Source organism: Cydia pomonella, chromosome 5 (genome assembly GCF_033807575.1).
Source record: "Cydia pomonella isolate Wapato2018A chromosome 5, ilCydPomo1, whole genome shotgun sequence".
In the NCBI taxonomy this organism is placed as follows: Eukaryota; Metazoa; Arthropoda; class Insecta; order Lepidoptera; family Tortricidae; genus Cydia; species Cydia pomonella.
In genome coordinates this window covers 25824069-25837846 of record NC_084707.1, presented here as the reverse complement: position 1 = coordinate 25837846, position 13778 = coordinate 25824069, and the positions used below count along the sequence as shown (strand labels likewise).

At 35.6% G+C, this 13778-nt stretch overlaps 1 protein-coding gene across 1 annotated transcript in view; it reads left to right on the top strand.

The window, feature by feature from the left end:
- Positions 1-1045: 1045 nt before the first annotated feature.
- Positions 1046-13778, top strand: part of LOC133518167 (long-chain-fatty-acid--CoA ligase 4) — a 98548-nt gene continuing 85815 nt past the window's right edge. The window contains exon 1 of the mRNA XM_061851773.1: positions 1046-1254. Within this exon, the coding sequence (XP_061707757.1) occupies positions 1061-1254 (194 nt within the window). The 5' untranslated portion in view covers positions 1046-1060. The remainder of the gene's footprint in view (positions 1255-13778) is intronic.

Sequence of the window (13778 nt, the reverse complement as noted above, 5' to 3'; positions counted from 1 at the left end):
AAATATCGAATAAGAAAAATGTTAAATATAATATAGAGTCTGTTCGGAAAGAGAGGAGTCGTGGAATGTACGGGGCCCCATACATTCCACGACTCTTCTCTTTCCGCAGAGACTCTACTAAGGCACATGGCAGACTGCATCCGATCCGCACGTTGCTCCGGGTGCGAGTGCGAAGCGAGGTGTTCGATATAATACGCGCATAACGTTGTCTCGCTCAAACTTCGGAGCGACGTTCGAATGCGCCACATTTTTAGGGTTCCGTACCCAGAGGGAAAAAGGGGTCCCTTACTCCCGTTATTACTAAGACTCCGCTATCCTTCTGTCAAAAGGCTGTATATCATGAACCATAATAGCTAGACGGTTGAAATTTGCACAGATGATGTATTTCTGTTGCCGCTATAACAACAAATACTAAAAAGTACGGAACCCTCGGTGGGCGAGTCCAACTTGCACTTGTCCAGTTTTTTTACTTGCACTAACTAAACGTAACAGCGTGGTATTTATTTATAATCAAATTATACGACAGATGGCGCTAAAAGCGTATAGTACGAAACGAACACAGTTGATTATTTTTCATAATGAACACACAATCGTTTACAAAAAATAGTACAAATAAATCCGTTTAATCAAGCCATAACTTTCTATGAGGCTGAGAAATTAACTGAAGTTCCCAAAATGTCGATTTCGAGAGTATTGATTTCTAAATGTACTATAAGAAGTTTCTTATGTATATTGTGACGTCGAGATCACGCCACCTTTCTAGGATCAGTTGCTGCATTGTGATTGGCCGGAGCTGCTACTCGCCCCCCTACTAATCAAAATACGGGACATTCAACATGTCTAGTGACGAGCCAAACGATTCGATATTTTATTTCTACGTCAAAGCCAAATCGATTTTTAATTCGATTGCTTATTAATGATTTTGTTGTGAAAAATTGTTAAAATTTACAAATAAGCTTGAAATTCTATGTTTATTTAATTTTATGCTAATGTTTTTACGTTGAAACTGTGTTATGGCTTTAACACGAAATAAATAGTGAAGCGATATATCGTAACGATTATGATATTACGATTCAAGTTAGTTAAAAAACATCGACTTGATATCGGTCGCACTAAACTTCAAAATGACAACAAGAAAAACACAACACTAGTATGTACGATCTCGAAGAACGTTGAGTGTTTATTTCGCGTTTATTTAAAGTTTGGTGTTAATTTACAAGTGAAACGTTACGAACAAGTGCGCAGAAATCTAAGGTATGTACATGTAATTTAAGTTCGCAATTAAAAATAGCGTTGCAAGCCTTTTGTGCGATCCCTGCATAACCTATAAGAAAAAACCGCTCACAAAATTTTGGCCTCGATTTTCTATTTTCCGAAAACGTGTGCCTATTTAACAACGTCACGTAAATTTGTAATTGACCCTAAGGAACCTCGCATTCTGACGGCATGAAATGCCACGCATTCTTTCATTGAACTTTTTCATAGTCTGTTCCACTACCTACACTTTCGAGTAAGAATTACGTCTGTGCGTCTCCCAAATAGGAATCGGATGTCGGCACACGCATGCTTTTGTCTCTCTTGTACTTTGTTAATCGAAGAAATTAATCTTGAGGATTCAGGAACCCTTCTAAATGATTTAGGTACACTAATATTACGTCTTTCTATAAATATCATGAATTTTCACTTGCATATAAAATATTACCCCCGTTTTGAGGCAATTAGGATTATATCAATTGTGATAATGATAAATTAGGTAACAATAAACAAACTTTAATGAGTCATAAGCAAGAAAAATACTCATGATCTCCATTGGTTAAGAAACATTTGAGGCTTCTTTTAAACATAATTAAGATTCAAAATATTGTTTTGTGAAAACAGTAACAACATCTTTTTGCTTTTATCTCTAATTTATACTTGTAGCGGTTATCTGGTAGTGTATATGGACTCTAACTATGTATTGGGTATAGCATGATAACTCCTCGGTAAATATTGGTAGTGATAAATCAAATCACAGATCTCTTATCATTTGAGTGACTGATAGTGATAGAAAATTGATATAGTACAAATAAAAACATGTATGACTCATTGTTGGTCTGATTTTGATAATCCCATACAATGGCTCATAAACTTTTGGAAATTGGGCCCTTGAGAAGGAGAAACAAATTCTTTTTCTATTTTTTCATCATGAATAATTGATGGTTGTGACCGTATTAAAATATAAAGTTTCATGAGTTCCTTGCCGTTAAGTTTTCTCAAGGGGCTACAGTATGAGGCTCTTCAAAAAAGGAGTGTACTGGTTTTTAAAGCGTCAGCAATATGCGAGTAACACTTTTGGAGTTGCAGGCTACGGTGCATACTTACCATCATGGTATTAAAGGCAGACAGGTATAAAAATGGTATAAAAAAAAACTGGATGACTAAAATATTTTATATCTTCTTTGTTTATATTTGTTCTTAGGATGAGGTTTTTTACAATATGGATATAAAAGTAAAATATAAAAACACATTAATAAAAACAATACAAAACATATATAGAAAACCTAAACCTAAAAAAACCTAACCTAGGGTGCCGCCAGCAGCGGGGCAGGGCCCAAGCTGCCGGTGGTCAGGGCCGCAGAGAGAGGAATCGTTGGACTATCCACACCATGTCCAAGATCACTGCCTTCTGCATCTGACCCTTAATAAATATTTTTATATTATTATTAGTTATTTTGTTTTTTGTTCTGAGTAAACTTTTTGTGCATACTGTAGGTTGCTCTTTGGCAGAGCCTTCACAGACTTCATCATTCTTTACTTTTAATATTTAGTTCACAAATAATATGAATATTGCAGCTTAGAATGGTCATAAAAATAATTGTATGGATCTCAAAAGAAAACAAGCGTTCCAAAAATTAAATATTACAACTCAACTGTGTGCATAAGTAGATTGGGTAGGTTATTTATAAGTAAAGGACTTGATATTGCCGCACTTTGAAGCTAATAAGAATGATTGTGGTTTCGGTAAACATTTATACTTTTATTTATATGAAGAGATAAGAATTTCATTAAGTAAATAATGACAATGGGTTACATTGTCCTCTGTATAGCAATGTTTTCACTCATTGAAACTTCTAGTCACTTAATTTTCTTTGTATTACAAATTTTAACAATCTAAACTAGTACTAGACAGATATGTGTGTTGCATAATTTTTCCTCCCAAGTTTCATGTAATTTAAGGATGTTGTTTTAAAATAAGTGTCTATAGTCTATTGTATTAACTTTATGGGAGCAGTTTTTTGGCGGTGGGTTCGATTCACCTGGGGGGAAACTGATCATTTCGGGCATTCTCTGCTCCATTCTGCTCATCATTACTACGAGGATTATTGTATGTAAAATTTGTCATTTTATCAATAAAGGAATATGAATATATTAGGGTTGGCACAACTTGAGATTCGGCCCTGAATCGCTGACAAATTTCGGTTTTGAAGGAAGTTTATTTTCTGTACGGCAGTACTACTTATTCTGTGGTGCGACTGAACAGCAGACGATGGCACAAAGAAAATTCCTCTGACTCAATATGCTGGTGCAACTGCAAACAAAGCAAAATAACTCTGGTCGTATTTTAAACTGTGTGAGTGAACCTCTTAGTCAGCAATGTTTGTGTAAGATTGTTCCACGATTATAAAATTCTAATATATAAGGTAACTAGTACTTCTACCTTGCTCGACGCTGCACTAGTCACCGACATGGGCACTTTATTTCATGGAAATATAGGTTAAATTTGAACAACGAAGATTTTTCTGTATTCGAACTTAATCCTTGTCACTTTGACATAAAGTGCCCATGTCGAGTACTAGTGCAGCGTCGAGCACTAGTACTTCTACCTTAAAGTCTTATTCTGAGAAAAAGGTTAAAATTTTGCACCTTACTCCTTATTAGCATAAGACAAAAAATGTCATGATATCACTTGTCACTATGTCCGTCACTTTCGCGCTTACATACTTGTTAGAACGTGACAGGCATGGTGACAAATGATAAAGAGCCAACCATCTTAGCCCTACAGGAAGATTTTCGATGTAAAGTTCTCCGGGTTGTGTGGTCTACGTTTCTCTTGCAGAATCACATTTCTAATTCGATCTTTGTTAAATTTATCAACAATACTTACAATATGCTGCAGTAATTGATAACGTATTTTTTGGGCCATCCTGTATTTATTTAATAGGGTATTTTATCTATGCTTCCCATTTAGCCATGCTCATGCAGAATTAGGCATGTATATCAGGAAAAATATTCATTTGTTCAGAGAGCTGCCAAATAAAAGACAAAAATACAAACTTGAACTACCCGCGCCAAAATTAGAAATATACCGTAAAAGCCCTCATTATGCAGCTGTAAAATTTTATAAACATATTCCGAATTATATAAAAGCAGAGGAAAGGGACACAACATACGCGAATAAGTTGAAATCGTTCCTTGCAGAAAAAGCTTATTATTCAGTTACAGATTTTCTCAATGATAAATTTGTTAAATAACTTATTATTGATCAAATATAATTATAGTTAATAAGTATATTCCATACTGTGTTTAATAATACTTAGTTTAAGAAAATATTTGCTATGCCCTTCTGGGGTCCATGAGAGACTGAATTATTTTGTAACAACGTTTGTATTTTTACCATGGTGCAATAAACGATGATTGATTGATTGATTTATGTATTAAATTGTAAGTGAGATGTATCTATCCGGTCTGAAGGCAAACAACTTAGCTAATTCCTTATTAGATTTGTGCGGACTCCAGAGAGATGGTGTTGCGAAACACGAGTCGTTGGATCTTTAGACTCTAGGTATCTCTCTATATCTAGTTTTCACTCAATGATTGACAGGTGCCTTCTATAAAAACATGCGCCGTTTATTCAATACTTTTACACATTTCAAAATTCATGACTTTACATGATTGATGATGGTTTTGGCGACCGATCTGGTCTAGTGGGTAGTGACCCTGCTTATGAAGCCGATTGTCCTGGTTTCGAATCCCGGTTAAGGCATTTGTTTCGGTGCTGAGCACAGATATTTGCACCTGATACTTGGGTGTTTTCTATGTTTTTATTTATTTGTATATTATGTATATATAAGCGCTGATGGCCTAACGGTAAGAGTCGCGGGTTCAAACCCCGGCTCATACCAATGAGTTTTTCGGAACTTATGTACGAAATATCATTTGATATTTACCAGTCGCTTTTCGGTGAAGAAAAACATCGTGGGGAAACCGGACTAATCCCAACAAGGCCTAGTTTACCCTTTGGGTTGGAAGGTCAGATGGCAGGCGCTTTCGTAAAAACTAGTGCCTACGCCAAATCTTGGGATTAGTTGCCAAGCGAACCCCAGGCTCCCATGAGCCGTGTCAAATGCTGGGACAACGCGAGGAAGGAGTATATATATCGTTGTCCGAGTGCCCGCAACACAAGTGTTGTGTTCCTGCCGGTGAGTAAGGTTGCCAGAGCTCAACGAGGGATGGGAGGGGGTTAGGGTCGGCAACGCGACTGTAACTCCTCTGGAGTTGCAGGCGTACATAGGCTACGGAGACTGCTTACCATTAGGCGGGCCGTATGCTTGTTTGCCTCCGACGTAGTATTAAAAAAAACACAAGCCTTATAAGCTCCAGCTCTGTGGGACTATAATATTTATTTATTTATAAGTAAAGTTCACGATCTAAAGTCTTCTGTTGTTAAAGTTCTGTTTTAAGGCGCGGTGTATAGTAAAATGCGCTATTTTTAAATCGATATTTACAGGCTTGTACAAGGATTTCATCGATTATTTTCTAGTATGTATAACTTCAGTCTTTGAACTAGCCGTATGCTTGTCAGAAAACACGATGGCTTATCTTTTTCTCGATAGATTTTTGCTTTGAAAATATGCTTATTTCGATATTTTAGAAGTACTATGATGAATATCAATATGAAATTTACTTCATTCAATAGCTTTTAAGTAACTAACATTTTGCTTGTCAGTTTATCGATGCGTTAAATTTTTCATTCATAATTATGAATTCAACATTTTGTCTACTAAACGTTACCCTGCGCGGCAATACCGTCAGTACGCCAGTACGCCCGTGACCACTGTCAGCGTCGGACCTGTGCTAGTTTAGCGGACGTTACATAAAATGGATAATCACACTATAAATACACAAATATGTTATACACACAATGTTTTCATCACTCTTACGAAGAAAAAACTAATTTTTAAGCTAATTGATTCTTAAATACGGTGACATTTCAGACATCCATCCGTCATACTATCTTTTTTGACAAGTTTTACACACGCACCTGTCCGGCATACAGCCACGATTAACCAAATGATGAAATGGTGCCTTGCACCCGAGTTAAACACTTTATTTTTCATTTTTAATACGAGGAAGGTAAAATACATGTACATTTTAAAAAAACACTGCTAAGTATAAAATTCAGTAGTACTTATTTCGTGAGGGGTACCTACTTTTAATTATCAATTTAGGTAAAATAATATTTTAAATGGCTATTACAGTAATAATCAAATTGAATACCTATTTTTAAACGTAAACAAATAAAATTAATCCGCTTGTTTAATTTATATAAGTCATTATATTGGAACAGCTTCATTTTTAACACATACAGGATGCAGGAGATATACTGGATTTAAATATGTGGGATTTAAATAGTGCGTAGTGAAAGGTACCATTTCACGTTTTTGTGGAAGTGCTCAAATGGCTGTAATAGTTTATGTTATAAGTGTTGAGTTTGTTTGGTATTTCTGGTTTATTAACTTTCATATGGTATACACTTAAGACTTTATTTACAACATTTATCAACTATTTTATTTTGTAAGGTGAGCAGGAGTGATATTTACCCTTCAAATTCCATTCAAAATTTTGCAAGTATTCGGTTCGGAAGTTCGTATATATTTGTACCTCTCGCCAATATTTTTATTTCACTGGTTAATTATTCTGTAAATTCAAGAATGTCACTAAATTCCATTTTTGATAATGTTAAACATAAAGTTCTTTGTAAAAGTTTGGTATAATACTTTTATACCATGCTATTTCTGTTTTGTATGAAATGAAAACTGGTGACATTTTATTTCTTTTTTCAAGTATACATTTCGATGACACTCTGCCGTCAATTTCAGGTCTCAGCCGATTTTACCTTCTTCTTTAAAACCTTGGACCTTGTTATGTCTTTGTGATATGCTTTTACTATTTTTCCTGCCAATACAAAATATAAGTGGAAAAATCGATCGAAAGTTTCGCAAAATATATTTTCTTCATTTTTGCATAAGGGTGCTTATGTGTAATATGTATATATTAAAATAGTTTATATTGAAATGAATCACTAGTCAAGGCCTATAGTATATCCCTTCAAGTGGCAGAAGCCAAAACGTAAAAAGTAGTCACGTGGCGGGGCCCCGTCGGGTGTTCAGCGCGGATTTAGAGAATATTACAAATTCAACTATTTAAGCTTATCTATGTATAAAAGTATATATTGAAGCATATATCGTTAGAATAAGCACTAAATACGCTATTCGAATAGAACAATTAAATTATTGTCTTCTTCTTCTTGGTCCCTCAATGCTGAGGATCGTAACATCATGTCCTTCTGTTGAAGTTGTCCTTGTTGTTGTTAAATTATTGTAATGTTTATGCATTTCGCCACATGCACCTAACTAATCAAACCTTCCACCTTCGTTAGTTTTCCAGTTTCCTTATTAAAAATGACTACCACCACAAAACAAAGTTATGATTGGAGGTAATTGTTAATTAATATTCTACGTAGGGCTTAAAATTCAAAGGTTAAGTCATAAAAAGTGCCCGTGAGGAAACGGATTTTTTTTTACCACGTATTCCTGAGGTCATAAGAAGAATTTCATTTTATTTTATTTTATTTTAGTATATGGAAAACCAACAGCGCTATATATATCTAGAACTTCCAATAGAATTACAGAGCCAATTACAGGTTCTCACTTATAGAAATACAATAAATTATAAAAAGTTTTTTCCCATCTTAATTTACACATACAAGTTCCTACAGCATAAGAACAGATCTATATATATATATATATGATTCATTATTACAAAAAATAAATTAAAAAAAGAAAAAGTAGTTAACTCCTGTGAGTACATGTACATATTCAATAATGCACCGAGCCTTGTCCTGCGCCAGAATTATTGTCACCCATGAAGTGTCTAATTAATTTATTTTTTATTACTGCTATGCTATCATTATATATGTCGATATCACAATTTATAGAAACTTTATTTAAACTCATGCCTGCCCTGCATATGAAACTGTTTTTCCTATACCTAGTAGTAGCTTGGTAATTACTAATGGGACATGTACAAGTTTAAGTCAATTCCGCAAAAAAATATGTTTATTTTTTATTTTTTGTATGTTTTTAAACATATTAAGTTCATGTTCTTGGAAAATTTATGGATTAATATAAATTGGTACATTTTTTTTCGTAAAAATTAGTCTATTCAAATGGTACCTTGTGACTTTGATATCTGTCAAGAAGGTAGTCTAGACTAGGTCCCAAAGTGGCGACTGGCGACATAGCCATCAAAAGGGCGTTATGCACTAAAACACAACGAAAAATATTTTTTTAAATTGGTATTAACTCTGAAACTAGGCGAATTAAAAAAGTTTATATGACATTTTTGCCTCTAAATACGATCCGGAATATACTGTTAAAATCTTTCCGTTTCCTCGAGGGTACCTTGTATTTACAAAATAATCTCTTTAAAAATCAAGACAGAACTCGACCTAGGCGTTCGATCCCGGATGAACGGTCCTTAGCAACCAAGCGTTAACAAGCGTGTGTATGTATGTTTTCCTTGTCTAACTTGCTAGCTACTTTTGGGCGCTAGAAGAGCGTAAATATACTTCAAAGCCTTTAATTTTGCCACTAAATATGGCAACACCTCACTAACCACCCTCTGTTGGCCGACAGCTTTCTGGCTATCGCATCGACCCGTGAGTGGTGGGCCACCACTTGAAGGGATAAATAACATAGTTGACGATAAAATAATTTTGTTCATCGGAAAGTTTTGTATTTTAATTAACTTTACGGAACAGGTGTTAACTGTACTTCTTTCCAAAGGAAAATAAACTCATTGAGACAATTCTAACAACCTCAAACGCAATTTGGTTGCGATATTTTGACACAGAGTTCCTATGGCCACCTCCTCTCTCATGCGTCAGATCAGCTCGATGGTACCATAATATTTCATTGTCACCCTACTTACATATGTATGCAGATTTTCAACTTCATCTGAAACCTCAGTGGGTCAAATATACTTGTAATATTTGATTACAGACAGAGTAGACAGACAACAGACTGATTCTTTATTAGACATTAATTAAAGTCAGTCAATTATACTCATTACTATATAACTTTGAAGTAGTAGTAGTAGTATAAGTGCATTTTTGCCATTAAAAACTTTAAATAATAAATAATAATAGCAGTTTTCTCGACTTTTGCATTTAAAATTTATAATCGTCTTCATTGTCGTCAATTCAAAAAATAATATAGAAATAGTCGTTACAGTTAGAGTCATGGTTCTTTTTTAAGAAGATAGCATAATTTATCTACTTTTTGGAGCTACATATGCTTGTGCATACCTTATGCTTATGTTTTCAGTTATCTCAATACCAGCAAAAACATGCTACCTTTTTACGTTCACTTCCACAAATTACTTAGCTTTGCTAGTATTCTTCCTTTTTTCACTACTTGCCCGAAATTGACTTCTATTGCATTTTTAAGGTCAACTAAGTTTTGAATAGGTATCTATATATGATTTAAAGCAGACAGTTGTAACTTTTGTCTGAATTAGTAAGTAATATTATTTCGACACAAAACGATTTGGTATCATTTTACTAGGTTCTCAATTTGCCGCGGTATACTCTAGTATTATAACTAATTATCAAATTTTTAATTTCATTAAGTTTAAATCATAATCAATATAAATTTCCGGAAAAGATCCCAGAACTAACAAACCAGAATACGGATGGCGTCAGAATAAGGACGTAGGCTTGCTGCGAGCGCGGTGCGCGGGGCGCCCGCCTGCCTGCTTTACCACTTCGTCTGCTTCACCCCCTCAAAAACCTAAAATCTGTCTATAAGAGCGCCTTAAACCTCCAGAATTGCACTCCAATTAAATATTTAAAAGGAAGTTTAGCAATGCCTAAATATGTATTTACATTAAATATGGTTTGCTGCCGTTGGAGTTGATGGAATAGTCGATGCTGCAAAAGTGCTAGTGGTGTCTCCTCATTTGAAGTAAGACATTGTAACACCTCATTTTAGAGAATGAGGTACTCATACAAACTCATTTTAAATTGATGTCCTACCCATCACTAGATCTAAGTAATAATTTTCATTGCCCCTTTATTTGAGTATAAGATATATTTTTACAATGTGTATGCTAGTCTTAAGGTATTTATCTATGGGCCGCTAGTTGCTTGAAATAAAGGTATAAATATAAATATAAGACTAGTTCTTACAACTCGAGGTTCACCGAGAATACCGAGGGGTCCTAATTGAGTCGCGGAAGTTCAAAGTGCACGTCCTTGTTCCCCCCAGAGACACTTTGCCTATAAATATCTATGCAATGCTCAGTAACGTGATTACCTATGTTAATAGTAATCACTCATATCACTTATACAATTGTATATGACTGAATGGGCGGGCCTTTTTTTTTTTTTTTTTTTTTTTTTTTTTTTTATGGTAGAGGAGGCAAACGAGCAGACGGATCACCTGATGGCGATTACCGCCGCCCATGGACACCTGCAACACCAGAGGGGTTGTAAGTGCGTTGCCGGCCTTTAAGATGGGAGTACGCTCTTTTCTTGAAGGTTTTCGGAAAAAGAGGCCAAGGGAGACCCCAAGATCGCTGGATTGATGAAATTCAAAGAATTGCTGGTAGAAACTGGAAGCTTAAAGCACAGGATAGGATAAAATGGAAACAGATGGAGGAGGCCTGTACAGTCAACCAATTTGAATCCTAGGCCACTATAGAACCTTGTCGCTTTAACGCCTTTATCTACTCTATACATGACATGCATCACTCAATAAGCACTGTCGTAGAAGTCATTATGACATGGTTCTATAGTGGCCTAGGAATCAAATTGGTTGACCGTACCCAAAGCGGGGCCATGTAAAGAAAATAAAACACTAAAATTTAATCATTTTGTAAAAACTATACGTAAATTTGCATCGAAATAAAGGGCTTTATTATTTATTATTATTATAAGACGTGTAAAGGCAAAAAATCCTGTATAGCGCTAAAATGTTTCATGGTAACTGAATTGTCATACGTTCAGTTTTAAACGACAACGAGTCTAAGTACTCAAAACACGATTTTGTCTGAAAGACGCATCTAGTACAAAAGTACTATTAACGAAAGATGTTTTACTGCTAATGATAATGATGGTACAATCACCTGCAATAATATCTTGCACAACGGAAAAACAACGACACGACACGCTCCTATGGCTCTACTAATAATACTGTCAGATATTTTCTTAATCGACAAGTGGGTTTGGAAGAAACATAAAGATACGAGTATTTTATAATACCTAGCGCAGCCGCAATTTTACGAGTATTATCGCATCGTCAGCTGATCACGCACTAGCACGAACGCATAGCCTTTTTCGGGAGAACGCCCGTAATGTCAGTTTACTGCAGAATACATTGTCATATATCTAAGGACGGACCTTACGCGCTCTTCGAAAGATGCTAGTTCAGCGGTGTGACTGACTAATTCGAGCCAATCGTGCAGTCTAAAGCTGACCATACACGCTAGAGTATATGCCTGCGCAGTTTTGTCTGTACAGGTAAAGCTGTATACTCTAGTTTGTATGGCCAGCTTAACGCAATTAGTTGCGACCAATCACGCGCGTGATGCGTACATTGTGAACTCATCAACCAATCGCGTTGCGGCGTGAGACTGCACGTGTGCGTGACACCGTTGTACTGGCCCCATTCTTATTGCCCGTAAGGCCCGTCCTTAGATATATGTCAATGGCAGAATTTGAATATCACCGTAAAGTAAACAACGTCGGGCTACTAGGCCTATGAAGGGAATTTGCCTCCTTCTTATCTTCGAGACACAACCATAACCTTTGACACGTAATGTAACGTAACGAACGATAAAAAATAACATAAACAGTCTGCCGACTTTGGATATTCTGATAAATATTGTAACTTTTAATAGTATCTACAAGTTTTATATAGTAAAAAGCACTAGCCAAGTGTCAAATACCTATGCTTTAGGTATTTAAATAAAAGTAAACAAACAATTTGTACGTTTTCGGGTAGTTATATAACATTTATTGGTTAACCAACTAAATGCAAAGTATTTGATCATGTAAAGTTTTAATTTACCCTCAACTGGCTGAAGGAGCCATTTGAGGGTAGATTTTGTTTACTTTTATTTAAATACCTAAAGATACAAAGTATATGTATATATTAGTTACTAAAAAAATACTAACCATAGTTAAATGCCATTTATTAAACTTAAATAACTTAATATCAAAGTCCAGTCAGCCCAAAAAAAAAAACACGAACGTAAATTATGCAAACCGGTTGTAAGATTTCGAGATAGCAGATTATTTTGTAATTTATTTATCTCTAAGAAATTGTCATTAGTTCTCGGAAAATTTTTCGACACGGTCGTATCGAAATTGTCGAAATACATATACTCGATACATTTTCATAGTAAGTTGCAAAGATAACTGACCCCCCTGCGAACAATCTCTACAGCTTACTGTACCAACTGAAGATTTCTTGTAATAACCTAAAACCAAATAAATACTATAATTCAGAAATTTCTATTCGCCATCAAAGGAACTAAACCCAATTAGTACTGAGTCAAGTTTTTTTAACAGTCAGGATTTTTGAATTTTGTATCTTGTAACCCCATTACAAGACCTCCGACCGTCCTCAAAACTTCCCTCTAAGTCACAGCGACTGGTCGCCCAAAGTCCTCCAGACATCGTACGATCCGGCAGTCCTGTCTGACCCACTGGTCGCGATCGATACGATGTCCCACAAACTTATCTGCGGACTTAGGACAAGCTAATTGCCTCGTGGACTTTATCATGCAGCTGGAGGATTCATGCAGTTTTCAATGTAGTTTACAAAAAATAACTACATAAAAATATTACATACCTAGGGCAGTAAACAGTTTTGAATGATTCACGGTTAGTTTCACTAGACTTAAATCGACCGGGATATAAACCGTGATTACCGTGAACAAGGTGCATGTAACTGCGTCGAAATATCGGGAGTTCAAAAACAATATAAAAGATAATCACGGTTTATTTTATATCCCGGTTGATTTCAGTTTAGGGCAGTAAAGTAAGAAATGTCTCTAATCACACGTCGACATGAGATGTGAGGTTTTTTTATTGAACTTAAATAAACCCGAGGTTTTTTTCTTTTTTTTTGCCTGATGGACCCGGAAAGCGGCAACTTCATTACGCGCAGCGGGACATGCCGAAAGTTAACGCTTTCCGCATGGAGAACAGAAAAAAAATCCTATCTGTTCATTTTTAGCGTTTTTTTAAACATTTCCTACGATTTTTTTCCATGTGAAGATTGTACGGCGGTCGCACAGCCACGATAACGAGTCAAGTCGACGAAAATTAGAGCAGATCAGAAGCTGATTGAATCCCCATGTACGTTCAGCAGTTTTTAGTTCGTAGTGATTTTAGTAATGTCAGATAGCATTGAGAAAATGTGGCGTTCCATGCCTAAAGGATAAAGATA